This window comes from Pyrenophora tritici-repentis, chromosome 7 (assembly GCF_003171515.1).
Source record: "Pyrenophora tritici-repentis strain M4 chromosome 7, whole genome shotgun sequence".
Classification (NCBI taxonomy): Eukaryota; Fungi; Ascomycota; class Dothideomycetes; order Pleosporales; family Pleosporaceae; genus Pyrenophora; species Pyrenophora tritici-repentis.
In genome coordinates, this window is record NC_089396.1 from 1,935,251 (window position 1) to 1,960,834 (window position 25,584).

The window sequence follows — 25,584 nt, forward strand, 5'->3', positions numbered from 1 at the left end:
ACCCCACCTTTCCTCCCGTCACCTCCACCACTCTACCACTCTACCACTTTCACATCGCGAACTCGACTTGGACAATAGGTCTTACGAGTCGATACCTTCCCTTCTACACTACATCACAATCTTTAGCACCGCGTTCGCAACCGTTTCTATCATGGCCACCATCACGCGTCAGCCGTTCGGCGAGATTGGCTCCTCTCGCCTGCAGGTACTCCAAAGCGCGAAGAACAGGCAGAATGGTAAATAGCTTCAAATCCACATGCATATGCATTAGCTAAACGCGTGTTATGTAGCCATTACCAACTTTGCGTCCCCTTCGAGCTTGAAGTCAGTTGTCACTCCATCTACGGGCAAGCGTCAACGCGCGCCCGAGATCTTCGAAGATGCCGATTCCGAGAATGTGGACCCCATCGCCTCCACCCCGACCAAAAGATCCAAGACGGCCAGCAGCCACGATGCCGGATTCGTGAAGCCATCCAAGTTTTCAATCTTCACCTCCCCCGTCAAGCCCAGCGTCAGCCACAGTGCTACGCCATCCGTCCCGTCTTCTCGAAAAGCACTATCATCGCCCAATACGGCAAAGTCGACGCCCATCACCAACAGCCGTGGTTCACCAAAGAACAAGCGTCTCCATGCAATTTCCAAGCGACGCGCCTCCAGCTCGCCATTTCGTCGCGTCGACCCTCCTTCCTTCTCACAGAGCAGCCCCAGCCTGCCCTTTTCCATCGACGCGGCACTCAGCGGCTCAATCTCAACCTACACGCCCAAGGCTCCCACCGTAGCAGCCACGCCTGTCTCGGCACCCGCCCCACAAATCAGCGCTCTCGACGAGACCATGCCTAAAGGATGGTTCTTCGAGATCCACGAGGATACCCCTGAGCAGGAGGCCGCAAACCTGATGGAGCACTCCGCCTCTGTGCTTGACATCAGCTCCGAAGACGACGCCGAGACCAAGAACCGCAACGAGGACCGTGGCAAGGAGAACATTCCCCCCCCAGACTTCCTCGCTTCCCAGCCCCGCAACCAGGTGTCTGCCCTCGATGACGGATACGAGACTGAGATCCTTGCCGATGTGCCCGTCAAGCGTCTTCGTCTGCGCAAGCTGGTACAGGATGCTATGGATGAGGACCGCAAGCCGCTGGGTGATCTTGCCCCGGCCGAATTCTACGGCGAGGGCTGCGACGCCACCTCCTACGTCACCGTCGATGCTGGGATCGAGAAGCCGTCGAGCTTGTCAAGGGAGATTGGTGTCGACTCTGCACCTGTTGAGGAGAAGAAGAAGAAGAGCAAGAAGAGCAACTCTGAGGGCCCTGCCGCTGTCTCAAGGAAAGAACAAAAGGTCGAGCGTCCAACACAGCAAGTCGCCGTCTAAGTCAGCCGTTCTTTCCTTTCTTCTCTTCTTCTTCACACCCTTTATCACACGTTCTTCCACCGGCGCGGCGTTCTTGGATATCCAACTTCATCCACATTTTTGCATTTGGCGTTTTCTTCTCGGGCGCAGGATATCCCTGGTTGGAAATCGGCGTTTTCTGCTCTTCATCTGTCTGTCACACCCTTTTGTAATGAGAACACGCGTGTATGAGTAATAGTTACTTCACACGGCCGTTTATTTGTCGCTCAACGACGACGCATGATATGAAATCAAAATATATAGCTATGTATACGAGGTTGCGCGATTAGTTTAGCAAAATATCAATATCATTATCATCCATATTGCTGTTACTCTGTGCATGTGATTCAAGGGGGTGAAGCAGTGCAAGGCTTGGTTCGTAGCAAAGGTAGAGAGAAATACGGTGTTTGGATTTAAGAAAGCAAAGGATATCACACTCCTCCACCCGATTTTGATGTAGACGCCTTGAACACGCTCATTTCACATTCCACCATTCAAACCTAGCCACGGTTACGTACAGCCAGTCAGCCAAAACAAATATGAGGGGATAGACTCAAAAGCCCCAACCCACTCTCTTAACAAGGCGACTCAGAACACGAAACCCAACCGCCGCCACAACTGTAGAAATCGATTGGGTAAGGATCCAACGAATATGTCTGCTGGACGCCTTGTCTGATCCGCTGCCTGTTATCACACAAGGACCCATTAGCCCACGTCAAGAGAATGGGCATAGATAAATAGAGGGGAAAAAGAGCTCAATCCGAGACCTCTCCATGATTAACAGTCTTCTTGAGCGGCTCCACGAGTTTACGCGAGGGGCGGAAGATTTGAAGTTGGTTATCTTCTGCCGCGCCCATCATGAGCCAGGGGTCGTTCTTGTTCCAGTCAAAGTCGCAGATGCGGTTTGTGAAGCCGCCGTGCATGAAGAGTCTGGTGGAAAGTTGTTAGTAAAGAACGAACATATGGGGGTTCGGTGAAGGAAGGGGTGACTTACAGCTCGGGAGGACCATCTTCTGCCTCCTCGTCCGACTGTTCTGACCCTATCTTGCTGAGATCCCACAGGCAAATGCGGCGGTCGTAGCTGGAGCTGGCGAGGATGGCGGCGTCTTGTGGGTGCCATTGGAGACCGATGACGTCTGCGCGGTGGCTTTGGAGGCTATGTAGCTTCTTGTCGAAGTTTCGTAGGTCCCAGATGCCGACGGTTTTGTCTGCGGAACCTGTTGCGAATGTCGCCTCGAATTCTGGGTGGAAGGAGATGCAGTTGACAGCGTCCTCGTGAGCTTCCTTCCTGTATAATGCCTTTTTGTACGTCTCCATGCGCGTGTCGAGGATTTGCCAGGTGAGGTCGTCGGATGCGGTGCCGATGAGGTGGCTGTGGATGGGGTGGTATTGGACGTCGTTTACGGTGGCGCTGTGGACGTTGTACGTTGCTGTTGGGCTGATGGTCTTGTTGCTCTTGGAGAAGCCGGACTTGATGTCCCATGTCTTGACCGTCGTGTCCTCGTTACCAGTCACCAGGTGGCCCTCCTTCAAGGGACTCCAGCTTAGTCCAAAGCCCTCCTTGCTGTGTCCTACGAGCTCCGCTTCGAACTTGACGGTGTCGTCCTTGGGCTGCAGTGGGTGCTTGGTGCGGTCGAAAACGAGCACCTTGCCGTCTACGCAAAGAGACGCTATTATGTCGGGGTTCTGTGGTTGGTATCGCGCCTTGTTGACCTCGCCGGGGTGGTTGATCTTTTGCACAATCTTGAAGTCAAAAGGCTTCTTTGCATTGCCATAGCCGCCAATCTCCCCCCGCTCCTCGTTGAGCTCTGACAAGTCGGGAACGCGGAAGTCGGGAATCTCGCAGTGGGCGATTTGAAGGTAATTCTGCGCCTGGTTCGAGGTGTGGGTGCCGAGGATGATGCGGTGCTGGCTCATGTTGGTGCCTTCTACAGGCTTCTTGTCGGGTAGCCATTGTGTGGTGAGGGTTGGCCACTCGAGTGCGCGTCCGTAGAGCATATCATAGAGAAAAACGCTATTCTTCTTCCATATCTTGTACTCTTCGTTGATAATCTTCTGCTCGACCTGCTCTTGGTCGTCCATCTCGCGCGAGTCGAGAGCGTCTGATAACGGCATGTCAGTATTGGATTTTTCTTATTTTTAGGCAGTTGTTGTAGTTCAAAGAGTGACACCGAGTCTTGCGCAGGGCCCAAAGAGACCTGCGACAGCTCCGTTGGTGCTGTATGCAACATGAAGCTTGGGTACCGGTGGTCGGAGCAATGCTGCGAGTATTTTTACAAGGAAGTTTGACTTACCGCTCATGGTTTCGTCCATTTGAATGTGTAGTACGACTTGACAAGATTTGGCGAAGTAAAGGTGTATGCTACGTGCGCGGCGTTTGCTGGGGAAAGCGTCAGAGCACGACGCGCTTCTAAAGATCGCGTTCAGACTAACGGGCATGGGTCGATCAACTAGCGCCCCACTTGCTTGGCAGCCTTGCCTGTGTGTATATCCATTGCCTTCGCCATCGGAATTGGACCTCTTTGAAGACCCCAGCGTCGAGAACAACTACCCCATACTCTCCAGCGCCCCTCGCTCACAGCGCTTTTGCGCGCCCTTCTTTCTCTCATCATCTTCCTCCCTTTCGCCCGCTTTGCGACCGCCACCACCCCACCAAATACATACCTACAAGGCGCAATTGTCGCCTCACCACTTATCCTCCGCTATTACTAGACAGTAGTAGCAACCATGGGTGTCCCCAAATTCTTTCGATGGATGTCCGAGAGGTATCCAGGCATCTCACAGCTCATTGCGGAAAACCGAATTCCCGAGTTTGATTGTTTATACGCAAGTCCTTTGGATCGCATTCGATGGAAATCACTAACAGCAACAGTTGGACATGAACGGTATTATCCACAACTGCACCCATAACGACTCCGATAGCGTCACGGCCCGCAAGTCGGAGGACCAGATGTTTATTTCCATCTTCAACTACATTGAGCATTTGTTTGGCAAGATCAAGCCCAAACAGCTCTTCTTCATGGCCATCGATGGTGTCGCCCCGCGCGCCAAGATGAACCAGCAGCGTGCGCGACGTTTCCGAACTGCTCTCGATACTGAAAAGGCTCGGGAGAAGGCTATCCGCGAAGGCGTCGAGATGCCCACCGAGGAAGCTTTTGACAGCAACTGCATCACACCGGGCACAGCCTTTATGGCGAAGCTCACACAGCAGCTCAAGTACTTCATCAACAAGAAGGTCTCCGAGGACATTGATTGGCAGGGTGTGGAAGTCGTCCTGTCAGGACACGAGGTCCCCGGAGAGGGCGAGCACAAGGTAATGGAGTACATCCGTCAGGCGAAGGCGCAGCCGGGGTACGACCCGAACCGTCGCCACTGCTTGTACGGCCTTGATGCCGACCTGATCATGTTGGGTTTGCTCAGCCATGACCCCCACTTCAGTTTGTTGCGAGAAGAGGTGACATTTGGCCGCCAGAGCCAGACCAAGTCCAAAGAGTTGGAGCATCAGAACTTCTATCTCATGCATCTCTGCATTGTTCGAGAATATCTGGAACTCGAGTTCCAAGAACTGGAAGAGCCTGGCGCTCTTAGCTTTCCATTTGATATGGAGCGTGTCATTGACGATTTCATTCTCATGGCTTTCTTTGTTGGTAACGATTTCCTTCCAAACCTTCCGCATTTGCATATTAACGAGGGCGCGTTGGCTCTCATGTTCAACGTCTACAAGACAGTTCTACCCAAGGGTAAAGGCTACATCAACGAGGAGGGTGTCATCAACATGGAGCGTTTGGCGATATTATTGGATGAACTCGCAAATATCGAATACCGCCATTTTGAATCCGAAAACTCAGACGCCGCCTGGTTCAAGGGAAAGAGCCTTGGAAAAGAAGATGTAATGAAGAAGACGGCGAGACGAGGCACAGTTGTTATGACCACTCAACAGCAGGCTCTGTTCGCACAGGTCAAGAGCTGGCTGAATGACTACTTGGGGAAGAAAGAGCAGGGTCCTCTTGATTTTCCCGTCTCTCTCCGAGCAGAGGACCGGAAGTTTGTCCAGGAACTTGCCGAAAAGCTGCGTCTTCCATGGAAGACTGTTCAGAATGAAGATGGCGATCGTCATATCCAGGTCACGGCTCCGCCCAAGCTGGTGGAGGGTGACTCAGATGAGGAGGAGGACACAGACGACGAGTCCAAGAAAGCGATTGCACGCATTGTACAGAAATACGAACAGGCCAAGGTTGTTGATGTCTCACCTGAGGACGCTCAATCGGAAATGCAGAAGAAGTACGATGAAAAGTTTGAAGCTTGGAAGAACGACTACTACAAGAGCAAGTTCGAGTGGGATCGCAGCAACGAAGAGGAGCTCCGCAAGCTAACTGAGAACTATGTGCAAGGACTACAATGGGTTCTCTATTACTACTACCGTGGAGTAGCGTCGTGGCCGTGGTACTACCAATATCACTACTCGCCCATGATCTCCGACGTTAAGCGGGGTTTGAAGGCAGACATCAACTTCAAACTGGGCCAACCATTCAAGCCTTTCCAGCAGTTGATGGGAGTCTTGCCTGATCGCAGTAAGAGCATTGTACCGAAAGCTTACTGGCCTCTTATGACGAACGAGGACTCGCCCATCATCGACTTCTATCCCCGTGACTTCACGTTGGACATGAACGGAAAGAAGCAGGATTGGGAGGCGGTCGTCAAGATTCCCTTTATTCAGGAAGACCGTTTGTTGAAGGCCATGGCTACGAAGGAACAAGATCTAACACCAGATGAGAAGGCCCGCAACTCATTCGGAGTCTCGCTGAAGTTCACCTACGCCAAGGATCTCGACTTCATCTACCAATCATCCCTGCCTGGTGTGTTCCCGGATCTACCACATTGCAAGTGCATCGAAAACATCTTCGACCTTCCTACTATGGACGGACTGGAGTACTACATTGGTCTTATGGACGGCGTCAAACTGGGAGCAGATGCATTGGCAGGCTTCCCCAGCTTGAAAGTTTTGCCGTTCCATGGAAAGCTCGAGTTTGCTGGCGTCAACGTGTTCAATCAAGATAGTCGGAACGAGAGCATGGTTATTACGCTTCTGGATACCGAGCCGCGACAGCCAGTATCGCATGCAATAGGAAAACTTGGAAAAGCGGTTCATGTTGGCTACCCATTCCTCCACGAGGCAAAGGTAGTCAAGGTATCGGACGAGTTATTCGACTATGTCCTTCCTGAGGATGGTGTATCTGCGCCTGTTTCTATTCCCCATGGCCCACAGGAAATCTCGAACTGGAAGAAGACGGCGAACCGCATCGAGAGCCAGTACAGCAAGCGCCTTGGTATCAACATTGGCGAAATCGAGTCACTTGTACATGTGGAAATGCTCAAAGGTCTTAGGAAGACTGATGAAGGCGCCACAATCAAGGAGTATGGTGAGGTTGCTGGGCTGCAGGTCGAGTATGCAACCCAATCAGTCGTCGATGAGGTTGTCAGCGCAGACCAACGCTTCCTGGAGAAGGCGGCATTGCCTATCGAGGAAGAATTTCCTGAAGGTGCTCGAGCTTTCTATCTTGGAGACTACGCCTACGGTCGCCCTCTGCAGGTTATGGGCCACGCAGACAACAAGGCTACTATCATGGTCGCCAAGCTTAAGAAACCCGAGCCAAACTTCGGACGTGAGGTTGTCAGCATGGCCGAAAGGTCGACACCTTATGTACCATCATATGTTGTTGCTAGGCAGCTGAACATGCCGCCCCTAGCCTTGTCCAAGCTCACTTCTTCCTTCAACGTCACCTCCAGCGGTCTCAAGCTCAATCTAGGCTTGAACCTCAAGTTTGAGGCGAAGAAGCTCAAGGTTCTGGGTTACTCTCGAAAGTCGCCCAACGGATGGGAATACAGTCAGAAGGCCATGGACCTCCTGGCCCAGTACATGATCAAGTTCCCTGAGTTCGTTGCTGCCATCATCAACAACCCGACAGGCGATGGCTGGGAAGACACTGACTTCTACCCCGCCGAGATTGCGAAACAAAAGGTCAAGGAAATTGGAGCCTGGCTGAAAGAGGTCCAGACCAAGAGCTTTGAGAAAGTACCTTTGGACGCCGAGCAGCTCGACTCTGACACAGTCAAGCTGATTGAACAGGCGGCGGATGCAAACTTCCATCTCACTCAGGAGGTGGAGCCCAAGACTGTCTCAAAGGTGCCGCGTGTGGCTTTGCTCAAGCCTTCAGATGCAGAGCAGCGCCTAGGACACCAGAACTTCAGCATTGGCGACCGTATTGTCTACGTCCAGGACTCTGGAAGGGTACCCATTGGATCATCGGGTACTGTGGTCGGAAAGACACGCACAGCACGTGTCCTGTTGCTGGATGTTGTTTTTGATGCGACTTTCATGAGCGGTACTTCTCTTGGTGATCGCTGCTCTCCGTTTAGAGGATCTACTGTGCCGGCAACTGCTGTTCTCAACATGACGGATCAGCAAGTCGTCCACTACTCTAGCGCTGCTGCTGCCAGGCGCGCGCAACAACCTCCCCAGTCATCATACACCATACCCCGCTTTGGTGCTCCCGGAGGTCCTCAACTGGTTCCTGCAGGTACGCCACCCCCTCTGCATGGCTCATACCGTGGAGCTTTCGGCGGTGCCAACGGACGTGGTGGAGGTATGGCTCCACGCCAGGCTCCACAAGGACAACAGACGCTACCAATCCATGGGGGCCCACCTCGCGGCGGTCGGGGCGGTTTCGCTCCCCGCGGAGGTCAAGCCAACGGCCATCAAAATCAGGCTCCCAATGGGGCTAACCCTCGTGGTACTCTCCGTGGCGGCTCCAATGACTTTGTACCGCGCGGACGAGGAGGTGGCTTCAAAGGCCGAGGTGGCTTCACCGTCATCGACAACACCGATCCTACTGAGGGTGTCGTCCCCAACAACCCCAACTTCCAGCCACGCAACTATTCAAACGTACCCCCGCCGGCTAACTTGGATGGTGGACGTGGCAGAGGACGAGGCCGCGGTCGTGGAGGTCGTGGACGAGGAGGGTCCAGGGGCAGTGCGCCAGCTGCTGCACAGTAGATGGAGTATGCCAGGATTACTGTGACACATTCATCGTTCTGTAGAATCATGTATTTCCAGCGTGTGCGTGTTAGCGTGGCGTTACGGCGTTGAGCTTCATCATGGCATTAGGAAAGCATTTGGACGGTGCATGTAGAAAGTACGGGTAAGATAGACACGATTGGAGAGGATGGGAAGGTCACATGGCTGCGCAGTATTGATACCCACATCAGGTTATCTGTAGCTACGATAATACAACTATCCTCTCATAATTTGCATTACGCTGGTGTCAAAGAAATATTTCGTGACTGTACTCCGAGTATGACTTGGACTAGCGTCGATGTGGACCCTGGCGTGTCATAGGGCTGAGGTCCGATTCCCGTGCGGCAGCTCCAGATACGTGTTAGGACCTTGGGGGACCACCGAAAGCTACGTCTCCACAACTAGAGCTTCGCGCTCAACAGCCCACCTCTTTCTTTTACTCTGCTTCTTATAGCCCCTAGAATTCGCTATATAGAGCCTTGCGCTCCCCCTTGCTTTCAGGATGCACTCGGCCCTTGTGCGTCTCCAAAATGTCTTTGGCTTCTTCACCACCGTCGCTTTCACAGTCGCGACTGTAATTGCGCTCAGTAGTTTCATAACCCCACAAAACCCCTCGGCCAACATATCGCTGCGAAATGTACAAGTAGTCAAGGGTCGACCGCATTACTACTCACCCAAGCGGGAGGAGTATGCGCATATTAAGTTCGACTTGGACGCTGGTAAGTCTCTCATCCATGAGTCTTGCAAATATAACTACCACCACAACCGGTGCATACAGCAGTAATCGCTAACACGCTCAATCCACAGACCTCACCACGCTCTTCAACTGGAACACGAAGCAAATCTTCCTCTACCTAAAAGCCGTCTACCCCTCCACACGCGCCTCAGAACCCCCCTCGGAAGCCATAATCTGGGACGCCATTCTCGCCTCCTCATCCGCACCCTGGAACCAAAACCACTTCATCCACCCAGACCCCAAATCCAAGCTCCCCAAGCTCTCCGCCAAGAAACGCGCGGCCGCAAAACAGAAAATCGTCTCCCCTTACCCCATCGGCGAACTGCACTTGCAGAACCAGAAGCCGAAATACCAAATTACCGACATCACGGGTAAGCTAGGTAACCGCACCGATGTGGTGCTGGAGCTGGGCTGGAATGTACAACCCTGGGTGGGCGCGTTGACGTGGACGAACTGGAATAAGGTGGGTGTTTGGCAGGGGCTTGAGGGCGGCAAGAGTAATGCGTTCAAGTTTCCTGAGGTGGGGGCTAAGGCGGCGAAGCCTAAGGATTTGGAGACGGAGAAGGGGGCCGAGGGGTATAGGTTGGAGGTTGGTGGAGAACAGCCGTTGAGGAAGGCTGTTTAGGATGGTTGATATATATAAAGAATGTGGGCTGGCGTGTTGGGGGTGGAGATGCGCGCACTGGGTTCCTATATTATGGGCGTGTTTGGTGGATATGGAGATACCCGTCATGGGACTTTGGGTGGGGGAAAAGGGCATGGCCTGGGATAGTATGTTTGCAATGAGAATGGATAAGATTGATTATACTATCTATTCACCACACTTGTCTCTCAGCCCGTACTATCACTCATCCATCACCAGTGTATGCGCGTTAATAAGCCAACCATTTCCACCCTTATATGATGCATCTCCCCTTCCTCAATCGAACATGACTTCAGAGCAACGTTTGAAATACCGAACCCAACTTTGGACCTGACTTCCCATGTACCGTAATCTCCCTGTATCGTCAACGAGATACGGAGAGACTTGTAACATGCGGTGTGAAGACTTCCGAGGAACCACTGCGCACCGTAGCGGCTTGATATGCCGTCAGTTGGTGCTTGAGCAACGCATTCCATTTGAAGCAATGATGAGTCTGGAATGAGTAAAATCAAACTCTACACAGAATCTATCTGCTCATAATGTACTCGGGCAGTTTCATGTCACATTCTTGAACTCGCAACAATGCACACATCCCGTCTTTGTACCACATTCCAATACACCCATCCCTCCCATCATCCACCTCGTACCATTGGCTTACGCACCCATCTTGTTTGTTTTGACACGCCCATCCCAAGAATTCAACACCATGTCGTATAACTTCTCCCGCGACGCGACTGACACAACATGTCTAAGCCAGGCAGCTTCCTGTCACTCCTTCAGGTGCATCCAATCGACCTTGTCTTACTTACTGTCTCTCATTAAACCCTTCTTACTGACAGCCCACAATGCGGGCCCTGGTTCTCGGAGCGCTGCTCGTGCAGACGCTGCATGCCCAGCAGGTCTCAGATGACATTATAGATGCCAGTACCACAGGCGCTGCTATAAGCGACGTCACCGCCGATGCCCTAGCACCGCTACTTACCCCCGGCCCAGACGAGCCTTCAGAGTCTGATCTCTCGTCTCTGGCGGATGGCGGTGTAGACGCTACCATCGACGCCGGTGCCGACGCCGCGGCTTCCGTCACTGTCGACGCGTCTGGTAGCGAAATCACTCCTGGTCCACTGGACTACACGTCCGAGCTGAGCGATTACATGTCTACACTTCCCGTTGGCACCGCCGATGTTATCGTCAGTACTAGCGTTGCATCTGATGATGCCAATGCGGTGCCTACGCCCGATGTCTTCGACCCGTTGGGGACAACACCTACCGACGACGGTTCTGCGTTTGCAACGCCGGATCCCAACGGCGCTATTGTGTTCAACGGGACGGATTGGACTTTCCCGCCGGAATCCGCATCGATAGACTCTGCGTCTACAGACTCTGGACCGGATTTTTTGAATGGCTTTGCTGTTTCGACGCCCAGTGAGGATCCGGCGGTTGATGCTGCGGCTACGGGTCTTGCAGATGATTCGGATTTTACTGGTGTTGCTACAGCGACAGATGGGGGGTGAGGATGTGGGTGCTTCTACGACGGCGGCAGCGGAGTTGGAGTTTCCGTATACGACAGATTATGCTGATGCGGCGGCACCGACGTCTTCCGGACTGTTGTTGGATGCCGACGGCATTCCTATTGTTTCTGATATTGCTACCGCAGATGCTGGGCTTGCAGCTTCAGAGACTTCTTCTGATGACTTTTCTGGGGCTACATCGACATCCCTTCCGGGTGACGACGACAGTGGCTTGTTCAATCAGCCACCTCAACCTGGCACTGCTACTTCACAAGGCTTCAATGCACCGCTCATTACCCCTGTTGTGGCAGATGCATCATCAGGCGTCGGAGCCCAGGACTATGACACCACCTCCGATGACAGCGAGTGCCCCTGGTGGTGTCTCGGAGGCGTCAACAACAATGGTGGCGGCTACACTGGTAGTTACCCCAGCGATGTTGCTAGTCCCAGCAGCGGCAGCGGCGGTGATGGAACCGAGTATCCCGATGACGGCAACCAATATGCTGGCGGTGATGATGGCAGCAGTGGCACTGACGATGGGACCGATTACTCGAGCGATACCTATCCCTCCGTCAGGAGATTCTTGAGAAGAGCGCTTCGCAAGCGGCAGAACGGCTTTGCGGCATTCAACTGACCTTCTGCTTCTACGCCTACGGTGGCTAGCCAAGGGGTAGCTGCTGCTGCTGCTGCTCCTCTTTCTGCTGTAGACTATAGATCTGGATGTCCGGCCAGTTGCTACGGTAGCTCTTCGTCTGCAGGTGCTTTGCCAACGCCGACAGGCACTGGACAACCGCTGCTTACCAGACGCCCGTTTTATACTAGTATGATGAGCTACGGCTCTGGGTACGGTAACTCGTCGTTCGGAGTATTGCCAACGGCTGTTCCGGCATCTACTTGTGGTTACGGTTTCGGTGCAGATTGTTCTGACACCTCTGTCCCGGCCTTACCTCCCGCAGGTACTGCAAGCCAGCCCGCTGGAACAAACACAGGTGCTAGCACTCTGCTCACCCTTCCGTCTCCTAGCTCACCACTCACCTCACACCCCGCCTCGCCCCTCGCCCCTCGCTGTCGCAAACGCCTCTCCATCCGGCGTCGATTACACTGGAGATACCTTGGCAAGCGTCTGCCCCTTGACTTGGAATCCTATATTCCCAAACCTCAACTTCTGCGACATCACCACCAGCTGCACGACAACAGGCGGCGGACAGGGCAGGACTTGTTGTGCGTGCCGAGCGGGGTACCGCGCCAGTCGCTGGAACGAAAAGGATTTTACAAAGCAGTTCCAGGTGCCAGGTCAGCTGTATGTCTATGTTGCGCCTGGGGTGGTGTGTGATCAGGTTTGCGACGATATCATGTGCAGTGAGGTGTTGCAACGGCCACTATGTCAGTAGGGTGGTTAGCATGCGGGAGTGGCGAACTGGAGGTTTCGAGAAAATGAAAGATAGACGGAAGAGGAACGTAATGTTGTTATTATAAATTTATGCTTCGGTCTCTGTCTGACATTCCATGCTGATAGCATGCTTTGCATTCGATACTTCGCCCAACTTCCAGGTTTCCGGGCGTTCCCATGGCGTGTTGTGCGACACATATCCTAGTAAATCTGGTGAAATCCGGTGAAAATATGCAAAGAATTCTGACTCATAGGAATCGCACAGGATACACGTGGTAGGCAAGAGTACGCCACGATCTGCACTTATTAGTCTAGCCATAAGCCGTCATCAACCCGTATACTTCCAGCAAAGCGCTTTGGGTAATCAGAGGCGGGTAGATTCTTCAGCCCTTCCATCGCGCTGCGCCCGAGCTGAATTTAGTAGCAAAGCCTTTTCTTCGGTGCCCAGGCGGTGAGTTATGGTGAGCGAGTTTGCCGGTCCGCCCGTATTCACGGCTGCACCGGATCACCATGATTCGTGAGGTATGCATCGATCTCGCAAGCGTAGACAGAAACGGTAAGTGTTTTTGGAGTGTGGCTCAGGCCAAGGAATGTAGAAGTAATGTCAAGCGAATGTTTGGTCCGTCGTGTCTAAGAGTAAGTCAAGCTACGAGTCGGAAGTCCGGCTAGAATCTTGTTCAAGAACTTAAGAACAGGTAGAGTACACCGTATAGATGGAGACGGAGTACTATGAATATGGGCTGCCGTTCGTATTGAATACAATAAAGTATTCAAGATTCACCATGATCTTTCCCGGTAGGCTGTGAAGTTTCATATGTATATTCTGCCAACAAGCAGGTAGATAGCCTGACGGCTAGTTGAGGAAAAGGGGTGAGTGACAAGGTAGATGAAATGTGCAGGTACATGCGCTGAGCGAAAAGCCTATCGGTTGTGGGTGACGCTCGATAGGGCTGAAATAGCGAGTATGGTGATTATAGTTGGTGGATGCGAGGGCGGCGCGGGACGGACGAACGTGCGCTGAAACTTGGCTTTGAAGACAAGCAATACTAGCTCGCTTGGCTGAATGTCAGCTCCGCCACATGCGGCCTAACGTAATTTGACTCCCGGACTCAGCTCCCTGTGTCTCCGCACTGCACTGTTGGCGTGCTCTGAACCGCGAAACGAAAACAACTCATGTTCCGACCTGCGTCAGCCTATCCACCAGCTTCATCTGGTTTGAAAATTTCGAGACATAATGCACCTATGCAGAACTCGACACAGCAAGAGGCCGGAGTCCAGTTGCACTTGCCATAAGGTCATTGTTTACTTAGATCGCCCTAATTCGACGTCTAAATAAGCCCACAAGTAAGCCTAAGACAGGGTCTTGCCCAGTGTGACAATTCACCGGCGCCAATTCAGCCGGCATAACGCCACTTGGGGCGGTGGTCAGCAGATGCCGGGGACAGCCTCAGTCCGGTTCCCATCCCCTTGCACGGAGTCTTTCGGTCAACTCAAGGCTCAGTATGCGCTGACGTGTAGGCTACATGCGACGGGCCTGTAAGAAGTCATGACATGATAGCATGTTGTACCGAGTGCGTGGTACCGCCTGCTGGGAGAATTGGTCTAGATGCGAGTTTCTTGCAGGTGCGAATTAAGAATCCAGAGGATCTCGCACGAAACCCAAATCTGGAATACCAAACAGCGCCCAAAGGAAACGGCCCCGAGCAGGACTTACGTACATTTGTGCACGCGTTCACATCTCGCAGTCATAATTTGCATTGAATTTCTGCATTTTTGATAGTTCAATCCGCCTTGAAGAGGACAGCGCGAGACAGTTTAATCAATAAACTGCGACTGACACTTCGGGTACGAAACACCGACGCATTTGCGGAGGCTGAGTAGTGCAGCAACGATGTGTGGCGCTTACTTCGTATTACACCTCGGAAACATCCATAGATTGCCTGATTGCATCACGTGTGGTCTGTGAGACTGAACTAGTAAAGTGCCAGTCTTCGTCCCATCTTGCTCATTTGTTTCCTCACTGGAACCGGCAAATCGCGCATTTCGACTTAGCGATCCTCAACATGACCACACAATTTGCAAAGCAGTCGTCAATAGAGCTCCAGCGACAGACGTCTTCACCTCCTACTTCGCGGGACCAATTTCTCTCTAATGGGGAGTCGTTTCCCAACCATGAAGCAAAGGCAAAGAAACCGCTGTCGTTCTATATGACCTTTCTGGCATTGAACATCTGTGTACTGCTTGTTTCTCTCGACTCGACAGCACTGTCGGTTGCAATCCCAGTCAGCACCTGCGCCTTCCGTTCTCTACCTTTGGCCTACTAATGTGGAACACAGATTATTACTGACAATCTCCGTGGAACCACACTCCAGGCTTTCTGGGCTAACCTTTGCTTCCTTTTGGCGGTCGTGGCCGTCATGCCCATCATCACTAGCGTCTCTGATGTCATAGGCCGCAAAATACCTCTCTACGCTTCCTTCGTCGTGTTCATGGTTGGGTCCGTCGTCTTCGCTACTGCCAACAACATGACTGTACTCATCGTCGGTCGTACCTTGCAGGGATTGGGAGGTGGTGGTCTTGATGTGTTGGGCGAGGTCATCCTTGCAGACATCACCACACTCAAAGAACGTCCACTATACCTTGGTCTCTTCTCGATTCCCATGGCTGGTGGAGCCATCTGTGGACCCCTGATCGGAGCTGCTTTCGCACAATACGCAAGCTGGAGATGGATTGGCTGGATAAACCTTCCATTTGGATTCGCCGGACTTGTGCTTCTCTTCTTCTTCCTCAACCTCAAGGCTATCGACACCTCACTCTCTTACAAGATTTCGCGCCTGGATTGGTCTGGCATGGCCCTTTTTGTGACTGGCAGCGTCTTGTTCTCATTGCCGCTTTCCTGGGCCGGTGCCATATATCCATGGACCTCCTACAAGACTCTCGTTCCGTTCTTACTAGGAATCGCCATCTTGGTGGTCTTTGGCTTCTACGAAGCACGACCGGCTCAGCCAGTGTTTCCGTATCGAATTTTCAAAAGCCGGACTGCCTGCGCAACTCTCGTTGGCTCATTCATGCACGGAGCGGTCATCAACGGTGGTCTACTCTACTTGACTCTCTCATTCCAGGCCACGTTCCGGGATACTGCTGCCAGATCTGCCATAGAGGTACTTCCAATCTGTATCTTTATTGTCGTCTTCAGTGTTGCCGGAGCACTCAGTGTAGAAGTAACCCGGAAGTACAAGTACTTGACCATCGCTGCATGGCCATGTCTGGTCGGCGGTGTAGCGCTATTTGCTCTATGGAAACCAAACGTCTCTAGCTTCATCAAGTACGGCCCACAAATCCTCGCAGGTATGGGCCTTGGCACACTCTTCACCATTACTACATTCCCCATGAATGCCAGTCAACATGCCGACGACGCTGGACTTGCCATTGGCATCATGGTTTCTTTCCGCATGTTTGGTGGAATGACAGGCCTTTCGATTGGCTCAACGGTCTTCCACAGCGTCTTCCAACAACGTATCAAAAGCCTAGGCCAGCTACCGGCCCAACTTGCAACTCTGCACAACGTACGGGAAGCCGTTGGCTTCATTCCTAAGCTTCGCACCATCAATCGCGCACTCCCTCTCTACGACGAAGTCATAAAAGCATACAGGGTTTCCTTTATGGCAGTGTTCTTGACACTCGCCGGTCTGGGCGCCATTGGCATGGTTGCCTCATTTTTCCTCGAAGAGCTCAGTCTTGAGAATGACGATGTTGGAAGACAAGGCTTCGAAGACAAGTGAGCATGGGACCAAGCGCTGGCGCATGCACAAAATCTCCTTGAAATACATGACCCGTTATGACAGCGTTTGAATTTTAGAGTTTCTCTTGTATCACTAGACTGTATTGTTTACTAGGATAGGCATGGATGGCGTTGCAATTTCCAGGAAAGTTTTCAAGTATTGTTCATATCAATGTTAGGAAAGGCGCAAGCAGCAAGTATCCGTGTAAATAAGTTTCTATTGAAAAGGATACACTAAGAAGAATAGCGTGTTGCACGACTTTCTCTAGCGATGTGCAGTAGTGACTCCACACTACCAAGTATACACAGCTTCATAACAAGATCAGTATATTCTTCAAAAACAACACATCGCACAGAACGTCGTATAGAAACAATTTACTCAACTTATCCCACTACATCACCTTCACAGAATCCCACACATCCATCAACCACCAAATACGCACCTCCGAGTCCCCGTCAACATCGGCCCAACCTCCGACCCCAACAATCCCCAGACCTACACGCGCCACGAGTCACAACCCACACACACACCTGTAACGCACCTAGTCTCACACCATCCCCTGGTCGCTCCAGAACAAATCACTTCCAACCCATGCGCACGATGCATCACACAAGGACCCATTCACACACGCGTCACAATCTGTTTCGAGCTCCCAAGTTTCCGCCTTGCCCGATTTACCAGGCAGATATTTCAATCTAATTCACCTTCCCAACTTTGTTAGCGCCGTGCAGGAGAAAAGGGTGTGGTGTGGCGCGTTCTATTGCGGTCTTGCGTAGTGAAGGTGGCGCAGCAGGGAGGCTAGGCGAAGTTTGGGTGTTGAGGTCCGTTGAGGCGCCGAGGTTGGGGCCGAAAGGGGCGGTGTACGTGTGGCGCGGGGTTTGGATGGGCTGATGTTTTGTTTGTATAATTTCCCGAGATCGTGAGTGATTTTTTATTATCGTGGGTTTGTCATATTTTCATGGTAGGTTTGTATGTAAGAGGAAGGTGTACAGGGTTGGTGCTGGGTTTTGGGTGTGGGTGAGCATGTGTTGCTTGCATATTTCCAGGGTTGGTTCAGGGTGGTGTTTCTTGATAGGAGCAACGTGTTGATATGCGATCTGCATGGCGATTGCTATTGCTCTTGAAAATGATGGATCGGATCGACAGTATGTTTAGCCAGGAAGGTGCCGGATAGCGATGAATTGAGCACTTCTGTTTGTGCAGCAGAACAAGAGTTATCCGCCTTTCGTCTACAGCCCTCCAGGCATGAAGTCCAAATGTTATAGTCATGTAGTCGAGTCCACCGCAGATCAATTCTGTAAATCCCAAAGTGAATGATAATTACCAGACACCACAGTCCCAGATCATGTCTCGTGATGATGAAAAAAACATCACGTAGACAGTCATCTGATGTCTATGTGTAAGCTCTGCTAAAGGTGATGATTATCCTAGATAGTCAAAAAGTATTTGGGTGAATTATTCATACTGGAGCTAGTATATTTACTTCACTGTCACTACCTTCTTCGCTAAACTACCTATGTAACCCATCTTCTTTTGACTCTCTTTGGTACCCTCTGGCATCTGCCTCAGATATAAGATTTCTAGAATCAATATGCAGTACTGTTGACGATAGTGGTAGTTGTAGAGATGATGTAACTGTGCCATATGACGACAACGTGATGAAATCCGTGGTTATGAATGTATGGTTGCTTCAGGGCGTAAATGTAAGTCATATCTGATTCAACGATGTTCTCATTGAGCAAATTAGGTCGGCGAGTGGAAAGTTGAAGGGCGCAAGACCAGATATATTGAGTAGAAAGGGCGGCAGTGAAGTTTCACAGACTGTACAAAAGTCGACAGCATTTCACTTTTAGCTGTAAATCATTCTCAAACCAAGCACCGATCGCACAAACCCCTATTTATTCGAATCTTCCTCACTTATTCGTTATGGCTGTCTTGGTAAGCGACTCTTCTGGGCATAATACGCAGATTTGTACTACTAAACAGGGTCGACTCGGTTCCATGAGGTATCTGCCTGTCACTTCCCGCTACGATATACCCTACGCCGCTACAGATACCTCCCGCTCTCATTGCATACCCAAAGGCGCCGGAGTCTATTACTGGGTGCACACACATGACGCCTTTCATCTCATAAACGATCGAAACGCCCATGAAGGTGGTATGGATATCATTGACACAGGGATCCTTGAGTGTGGGGAGACTGTGGGAACTACGTGGATGTCCCGAGCCGCACTAGCAAAGTCAGAGGACGGAAATTTTAGTCAGAAGAATTAGCACAGAGGTGCAATGGATTTCCTAACAACCAGAACAAAGTTTCACAACTTCATCTCTTCCCATTCGCCGCCTTGCGGAAACCCCAAATGAAACCTCCCGCATTTGGCAAAACTCAACACCGCCTCTTCGGCCATTTTGAAATCCGTGACTTTGCCTCCAACCTCTTCATTTGCATCGAGGAAATGTGCGTGTATGCGGGGCCCACTGATTGCCCTCATCCAACCGGGCACGACGAATCCGAATATGGTCCCATCAATTTCGCTACGATTGGGGCCATCTTCGAAGTCTATAGATTCAAAGTGACCAGCAATCTTGAAGGGCATGAGAGTATTGACTCCTTTGGCTGGGCCGACATCGTTGGAGGAGACGAGTTCGTCGAGGCCTTCCAGCGATATTGATGGGATCTTTAGGCGAAATGATGGATGGTAGACTGTGACGAGAGCGAGTGGAAGACGTGCTTCCATGGGAGCTGATTTTGCCTTGCCGTCTTTTGTGAGAGCGTACGCTTGTCGATCATTCAGGATCATGAGACTCCCATCTTCGTATACACCGATGCCATGCGTTCCGTGAGATGTAAGATCGGCCGTACGTGGCTGACCTTGGTTGAAGCCGGCGTTGAGAGCGGCATAAGTTGAGAATTGGAATATATCGTTTGGAATTGAGCCGACCATGTTTGGTGTGTTGATGAATTTGCGAGTCAGCTGTGTACAGGCTGTGGCATTGGATATGTTGATGTTCAGGGCCCGGAGTTAGCGGAGAGCCGATCTCCGACTCGGCATTAATAGCAGTGTGTAGGCGTCATGTTCTGGGAGTTGCTCACATACGTTGTGCTGGATGTACGATAATGGGAGATAGATCTACTAGTCGAATGCCCAATTGACTGTAATCTTGAGTCTGCCTCGGAAGAAGCAACCCCAACCTTGTGACACAACATCGGTCTGAGCTATGATTTTGGTCCCAGTTCTTCTTTCCAAATTGTCGTCATACTACGCATCTCTCATAATACCCACACCTACGGTAGACCTCTCGCGCTTGGCATTGAGACAGGTGTCACCACATCAATGGACTGAGTCTGAAGCACAATCAGTCTCCTCATGGGCGCTTTAGCAAATATCCATTAGTGCTTCTGTAAATATTCGTATTTGAACATTTCCCAAAATCGTTTAGTTGTGTCAACAAGATGGTGTTTGGCTGCGAAGTAGGTGGAGGATCAGGCGAATAGCAGGACCGCTTATGTAAGTTGACTAGCGTGAATATCCGGAAGCTCAACTTCACTATCACCACGGCATCTTCCATAAGCAATTGCGCAGCCCGTCTGCACCAGCACCTCGCCCGATATGCTCCCCACTACTCTCCGCGCTCTACGTTCTCGCGGTGCAGCAGCGACCTCCCGCCCCTTCGCCCGCTATGCCTCGACACGAACAACCAGTAACCAGGTCCCCGCCAATGACCCCGTCCAGCGCGACGCGAAGCCCAATGTATCCGAGACCAATGCGATACCTACCTCTTCCGAGGGTTCGTTCGACAAGGTCCTTCAGGAGTCCCCAGAGGATGCTGAGAAGATGAGGGTCACACAGGCGCCGAACTTCAAGGGTATCTGGTCAAGGAGTCAGAATCCAAGGGAGATTGCGATGAGTGGACCGAGGTTCGAGCAGAGCATCATGGAGGACCAGGTACGCTGAATCAATTCTGGGGGCGAAACTTTGGAGGAGACGGTTTTGGGGATAGGAAGAACAACAAAGTGGAGGACGAGAATATCAGCTAACACGGATGTGTACAGCCACGCCCGTATGCCGCAATCGAGCTTATCCACAAGCAACCCGTCCGCTGGACACATGACCGCACCGTGTCTTGCGACGGAGGAGGCGGTCCTCTCGGGCACCCCAGGATCTTTATCAACACCGATAAGCCCCAGATCTGCTGGTGCACATACTGTGGTCTACCATTTGTACGTTCTAGGAATCCGAATCTCAGTCTCAAGATTAGAAGATCATGACCTGACTTGGAATGTTACACTGAACTGGAGCTAACCGCATACAGGCCCATGAGAAGCACCGAGCGCTCCTCGAGGCTACACCCGAACACGAGCTATCATACCCACTTGGTCCTAAAGGCGACGCAGCAGAAGTCAACGAGACACAGAAGGTTACCGATGAGCCGCTCGCTCAGCGATAGAGCAATTCAAACTTCAATAGTAGTTTGAGTTGGTGTACATATGTCTTGCAATTGAGGAATTCCCACTATCCACAATCCAATCTCATGCATGTGTGTTCTGGTGGTACCAGGCCCCAAAGTACTATTCTGTTCGCGAGGGACTCTAGTCAACAAATTTTAGCTTTTGTTCAGCAAATGTGAATACAGCTGGAAGTCTGAAAATCAACTCGGACTGTACAGTACATATCCCTGCCCAAACGTTAAAAGACTACCAGTTTGAGACCCTCAATTGAAGCAGTGTCAGCGTTCTTTGACTAATCCGAAGCGCCTAAGAGGTTTGCTACTCAGTCCATTTTCCAAGTACTATGTTTCTTGATTGAATACCGGGCACGACTTCCCGTAGTTCTCTTAGACATTAGAGCATGTATAGCAGCTGAAAAGATACATCATGAACAACGGGAAGCTTAGAAACGCAGCCTTTAACCTTGCCAAGAATGAGTCGTGAAGGTATGCAAGGCTCACTATAACCACCTAGGTAATCTTGGAATGTGGTATTGAACCAGCCCAATAGACCGCATTCATTCGACTACCCATTATCAAGTACTTTACCCAGCCTCAAAACTCTTATATCATCGCCCGATATCAACCATCCTCTCCTTTCCTCCCAACGCGCCGCTCCTGCTCCCCTGTCCCAGCTCCCACCCCCACCAATCCTACGTCATCCGCCACCCCACCTCACTAACCTCCACTCGTTCCCCAAAAACATAAACCGCAGGCGCCCCCGACATTCAATGCCGCAACCAGGACCCGCAAACACGACATCGCACCTCACCACCTTCCTAATCGTCAGCATCTTCGTTATCGCCCTCTTCCCCAGCATCTTCGTCGGCATCTTCTGGGCGCCCTACAACAGTATAGCAGAGTACTTTGTGCCGACACCTCAGCCACGGAAAAGCGTAGTTTGCACCAGTCCAAACGTTTGTACGAGTGCGCCTGTCATGTCTTGGTGAGTTTTCTTCTTCTTCTTCTTCTTCTTCTCCACCCCACCCTCCTCCACCCATACCTATCTATCCATTCACATCACGAGTCTAACACGCACCAACCAGGACACAAAAATCCCTAACCCTCCCCTCCAAATCCCGCGGCTCCTACCTAATAACCGACCACATCGTCTCGCAACTCCCCGAGATAAAATCGTACAAAACCGGTCTCCTAAACCTCTTCATCCAGCACACGTCGTGCGCGCTGTCGCTCAACGAGAACTGGGACAGTGATGTGCGCGCAGATATGAGCACAGCGCTGGATCGCATTGTACCCGAGGATAAGAAGGGAGAGGGACTCTATCGCCATGATGCAGAGGGCAGTGATGATATGCCGGCGCATGTGAAGAGCGCGTTGATTGGCGCGAGTGTTACGGTGCCGATTACGAATGGGAAACTGAACACGGGGACATGGCAGGGCATTTGGTATTTGGAGTTTAGGGATGTTAAGCATACGAGGAAGGTAGTGGCGACGATTCAGGGGGAGAAGATGTGAGAGTGTGGGTGTGGGGTTGCTTGTATAACAGATATGCGGGTGTTTCGGCAATGAAGAAGATCAAGATGGACTGAGCGTGGAATTTCAGGGTAGGACTGAGTAGGTGGGTGGTAATGTGGACGGGAGAAAATATATAAAGAAATGATCATGAGATTTGTTTTGGGCTACTGCAAAGTCGACCTTAACGACAGATTCCCCAGACATTTTGTGCAAATGACCGGAACTCAAAGAACACCTTCCCACTGATGCCCAACGCCAATATTATGATATGCTGGATATCATTGCTCATCCAGAAAATGCAGATGCCAGGTCATGTATATGGAAACAAGAAGAAAATCCTCTCGGCTGAGTCCGACGCTGTCCGTCGTTAACGTAAACTGTCCCTTGCCCTTGCCAACTACCTCTCGTCACCGTCGACAATGTTAAAGGCTGTCTCGAGCCAGCCTCGTCTACGCACGATGAAAGACCAAGAAGCCCATATCGGCGTCCATCATCCACCGACCAGGATGGCATTCGTTCTCAATCTGGTAGTACGATCGGAGGTGCCACTCGCCGTTGACTTCCCGGCACCAAAACGGATCGTCGTCGCGCGCATCGGCCGGCCTGATCTTTCGGGGATCATACGCACCGCGCTCGGTAGCGATCCTGCGGTTCTCCATCTGAATATCCTCACGAGTCAGACCCTGGGCTCCATGACCGTGGACGTACGCGGGTCTCGTCTCTCTGACCACGTGGTTTGGAGCGCGATAGGGTTGCGCGCTACTGTTGGTGACATGGTATGTCGTGGTAGTTGTAGTAGCCCCGGGCGGGTAGACATGCGCCGTATAGCCGTAGTTTGGCACCGTGTTATAGATGGTCCTCTGGTAAGGGGTATAGAAGTTAGCAAGCGGATACAGCGAGCCATACAAGTTGTAATTGTAGTAGCCATAGCCGCCACCGCCGCCATAGGAATAAGGGTAGGAATAGTAGCTGGACGGATAGTAGCAGCGAGTAGCAGCAGCGGCGGCGGCATATGGTTGGGGGTAGTAAGAACGGGCGTTGTATACCGCAGGTTGATATGCACCCGCCGCGTATCCAGCTCCTACACCCATGCCGACGCCGACGCCTGCGTAGCCCATTCCGTAGCCATATCCGCCTATGACGCCTGCGGGTGCGGCACCATTGGGCACTTGGCCGGCGTAAGTGAGAAGGCCGCGCTGGCCGTATCGGGGGTTGTAGATGTATTGGTAGCGGGGTTTTGGGTATGCCTCCATTGCATTGATTGGAGCTTGGTAATTGGGGAAGCAATGGAGGAGGGAAGTGGGATGTGTAGTGGGGAGTGTAGTGAGAGAAGAGTGACGAGGTAAAAGAAAGCCAGAGTGAGGTAGACTACACGCCAGACAGACGAGAAAGTAGTGGGGTAGCCTCGATGTATGCGATATGAAAGATATAACACGAGCCAATGACGTCGGGGCAATGCGGCGGTGTGGTAAAGGGCAGGCACCTGCCACCGCAATCGGACCAGGAAAGGAAAAGAGGCGAAAAGAGGACTCACCATTGCGGCATTGGTCGGCATAGCCATGTGACCGCCAGATTGATACCCATTTCCATATCCATACCCAGAAGAATATCCAGGATAACCGGCTCCAACATAGCCTCGAGGCACCATGGCTTGCGAATATCCGCCTGGGACGACACCCCGAGCATATCCTCCGGCGACGATGCCTCTAGGGTAGCCGACGCGCTGAGAGTACCGGTTCGGATGGGCAAATGCACTGCTCCTGTATCGGCTGGCAGGCGGGCGAGTGTAGTACCGCGAAGGATAGTATGAGCCACCTAATCCGAACCTGCGGCGAAAAGACATGCCAAAGCGCGGGTAGTAGTCTCGTGTGTGGTATGTACGGCCATTGCGGATTTCGGTCCTGGATTCGTAGCTGTATTCGTCGTCGTCGTCGAAACACATGTTTGTTGTTGTCGTATTCAGTGCTGGACTCCAGACCGTTTGGAACCGAGGGTGATGGGCAAGTTAGAGAGCCAGTAACGAGCCAGTAACGAGCAATACAAACGGAGATTTAGGAAGTGCGCGGGGAGATAGAGAGATTGGCCTTTACTTTGGCTTTGGTAGGTCCTCGTGACCTCAACTCCTGTACACTCAATGGGGCCGACAGAGTTGTACAAAACACATGTAAATGATCCTATACCTTACCTACCTATCTGTATGCCGATTTCATGTACCTTTTCCAGTACCACTCTTTGGCAGAGCACCTCCCTCAACAGCACCAGTCCCCGCTCCTGACGCACCACTTCCCTTCTTCACCTTCCTCCCAAATACAGCGCGAAACCGATTCAGGACCGGAGCGACCGTCCACCTGGCAAAAGCCGGTGTCGCCCAAACACTAAACACGATCCTCGGAATCAAGAACATCTTAACAATCGCATACGCCGTCGCAAACTCAACAACCAGCCTAACGCCCCCCTCACTAATATTCCATGCCTGATCCACCTTCCTAATCCTCTTCGTCTCACTCCCAATGCCATCGTCGTCGGACCCAGAAAGCCAGCCTTGCTTCTTCATCCACGACCTCTGTTTCCCATCGTTCTGGATATCGCTGACCTCGCGCTCCGCTTCGAGCGCCTCGTCGCTGCGTATCCAGCCCTTGCGCTTAAAGTACCGTCCAAAGCGCTCTACTCCGGATGCAATCCATGCGCCCTCTGCGAACCATGGGGGCAGCCAGTGTGTGTAGTGGAAGTAGCCCGCGAGGCCGAAGAGAGGGATTACAGCCGTGAGTTCGTGGAGGATGAGGAAGGATGTTATGTGTGTGACGGGTGCATGTCCAAGAGCATTGGTGTACTTGTGGAGGAATTTGGGGAGTCGGCGGTTAAAGCGCTCGATGCGCGATTGCGAGGATGCGAGGGGCTCTGTTGCGTAGCGGCGCGTAGTTGGGCTGCGGAGGAGCTCGGAGGGACGCGGTATCGCCCTTAGGAGGCTATTTCGGAACATGTTTGCTTTCTAGCTTTCCTCCTCTTGCCAATTGCTCACCCTGCGGGCCCGGGTGATGCTTTATAGGCTGTACGGTGTAGATCCATGGTGAAAGAATGTTGGTGCCTGGTTGAGTAACT

General features: G+C 51.9%; 12 protein-coding genes across 12 annotated transcripts; 8 read left to right on the forward strand and 4 right to left on the reverse strand.

Annotated features, from left to right (window-relative positions):
* Positions 1-151: 151 nt before the first annotated feature.
* On the forward strand, positions 152-1,369 carry PtrM4_131440 (Atrophin-1 multi-domain protein; the record flags this gene model as incomplete). The annotated part of the gene is made up of 3 exons (XM_066109034.1): positions 152-236; positions 291-1,246; positions 1,304-1,369. The coding sequence occupies 3 exons, from the start codon at positions 152-154 to the stop codon at positions 1,367-1,369; spliced, it is 1,107 nt and encodes a 368-aa protein (XP_065961026.1).
* A 773-nt stretch (positions 1,370-2,142) lies between these two features.
* Positions 2,143-3,700, reverse strand: PtrM4_131450 (WD40 repeat protein; the record flags this gene model as incomplete). Its single annotated transcript, XM_001941161.2, has 3 exons — positions 2,143-2,317; positions 2,382-3,489; positions 3,682-3,700. 3 exons carry the CDS (start codon positions 3,698-3,700, stop codon positions 2,143-2,145), a joined length of 1,302 nt encoding a protein of 433 aa, XP_001941196.2.
* Positions 3,701-4,114: 414 nt separating this feature from the next.
* Positions 4,115-8,692, forward strand: PtrM4_131460 (XRN1, 5'-3' exonuclease; the record flags this gene model as incomplete). Its single annotated transcript, XM_001941162.2, has 3 exons — positions 4,115-4,120; positions 4,260-8,330; positions 8,654-8,692. 3 exons carry the CDS (start codon positions 4,115-4,117, stop codon positions 8,690-8,692), a joined length of 4,116 nt encoding a protein of 1,371 aa, XP_001941197.2.
* A 272-nt stretch (positions 8,693-8,964) lies between these two features.
* PtrM4_131470 (SPC22 multi-domain protein) lies at positions 8,965-9,823 on the forward strand (the record flags this gene model as incomplete). The annotated part of the gene is made up of 2 exons (XM_001941163.2): positions 8,965-9,181; positions 9,270-9,823. The coding sequence occupies 2 exons, from the start codon at positions 8,965-8,967 to the stop codon at positions 9,821-9,823; spliced, it is 771 nt and encodes a 256-aa protein (XP_001941198.1).
* Positions 9,824-10,686: 863 nt separating this feature from the next.
* On the forward strand, positions 10,687-11,352 carry PtrM4_131480 (uncharacterized protein; the record flags this gene model as incomplete). The annotated part of the gene is made up of 1 exon (XM_001941164.2): positions 10,687-11,352. The coding sequence occupies one exon, from the start codon at positions 10,687-10,689 to the stop codon at positions 11,350-11,352; it is 666 nt and encodes a 221-aa protein (XP_001941199.2).
* A 398-nt stretch (positions 11,353-11,750) lies between these two features.
* PtrM4_131490 (uncharacterized protein) lies at positions 11,751-11,936 on the forward strand (the record flags this gene model as incomplete). The annotated part of the gene is made up of 1 exon (XM_066109035.1): positions 11,751-11,936. The coding sequence occupies one exon, from the start codon at positions 11,751-11,753 to the stop codon at positions 11,934-11,936; it is 186 nt and encodes a 61-aa protein (XP_065961027.1).
* Positions 11,937-14,802: 2,866 nt separating this feature from the next.
* Positions 14,803-16,521, forward strand: PtrM4_131500 (ProP, Permease major facilitator superfamily; the record flags this gene model as incomplete). Its single annotated transcript, XM_001941165.1, has 2 exons — positions 14,803-15,021; positions 15,076-16,521. The coding sequence occupies 2 exons, from the start codon at positions 14,803-14,805 to the stop codon at positions 16,519-16,521; spliced, it is 1,665 nt and encodes a 554-aa protein (XP_001941200.1).
* Positions 16,522-18,836: 2,315 nt separating this feature from the next.
* Positions 18,837-19,466, reverse strand: PtrM4_131510 (AlsD, Alpha-acetolactate decarboxylase; the record flags this gene model as incomplete). The annotated part of the gene is made up of 1 exon (XM_001941166.1): positions 18,837-19,466. The coding sequence occupies one exon, from the start codon at positions 19,464-19,466 to the stop codon at positions 18,837-18,839; it is 630 nt and encodes a 209-aa protein (XP_001941201.1).
* Positions 19,467-20,132: 666 nt separating this feature from the next.
* PtrM4_131520 (zf-CHCC multi-domain protein) lies at positions 20,133-20,970 on the forward strand (the record flags this gene model as incomplete). The annotated part of the gene is made up of 3 exons (XM_001941167.2): positions 20,133-20,468; positions 20,576-20,743; positions 20,836-20,970. 3 exons carry the CDS (start codon positions 20,133-20,135, stop codon positions 20,968-20,970), a joined length of 639 nt encoding a protein of 212 aa, XP_001941202.1.
* Positions 20,971-21,740: 770 nt separating this feature from the next.
* Positions 21,741-22,485, forward strand: PtrM4_131530 (UPF0047 domain containing protein; the record flags this gene model as incomplete). Its single annotated transcript, XM_001941168.2, has 2 exons — positions 21,741-21,955; positions 22,056-22,485. 2 exons carry the CDS (start codon positions 21,741-21,743, stop codon positions 22,483-22,485), a joined length of 645 nt encoding a protein of 214 aa, XP_001941203.1.
* A 449-nt stretch (positions 22,486-22,934) lies between these two features.
* Positions 22,935-24,427, reverse strand: PtrM4_131540 (KRTAP multi-domain protein; the record flags this gene model as incomplete). Its single annotated transcript, XM_066109036.1, has 2 exons — positions 22,935-23,752; positions 24,106-24,427. 2 exons carry the CDS (start codon positions 24,425-24,427, stop codon positions 22,935-22,937), a joined length of 1,140 nt encoding a protein of 379 aa, XP_065961028.1.
* Positions 24,428-24,691: 264 nt separating this feature from the next.
* On the reverse strand, positions 24,692-25,465 carry PtrM4_131550 (FLILHELTA domain containing protein; the record flags this gene model as incomplete). The annotated part of the gene is made up of 1 exon (XM_001941170.2): positions 24,692-25,465. One exon carries the CDS (start codon positions 25,463-25,465, stop codon positions 24,692-24,694), a length of 774 nt encoding a protein of 257 aa, XP_001941205.1.
* Between the last annotated feature and the right edge of the window lie 119 nt (positions 25,466-25,584).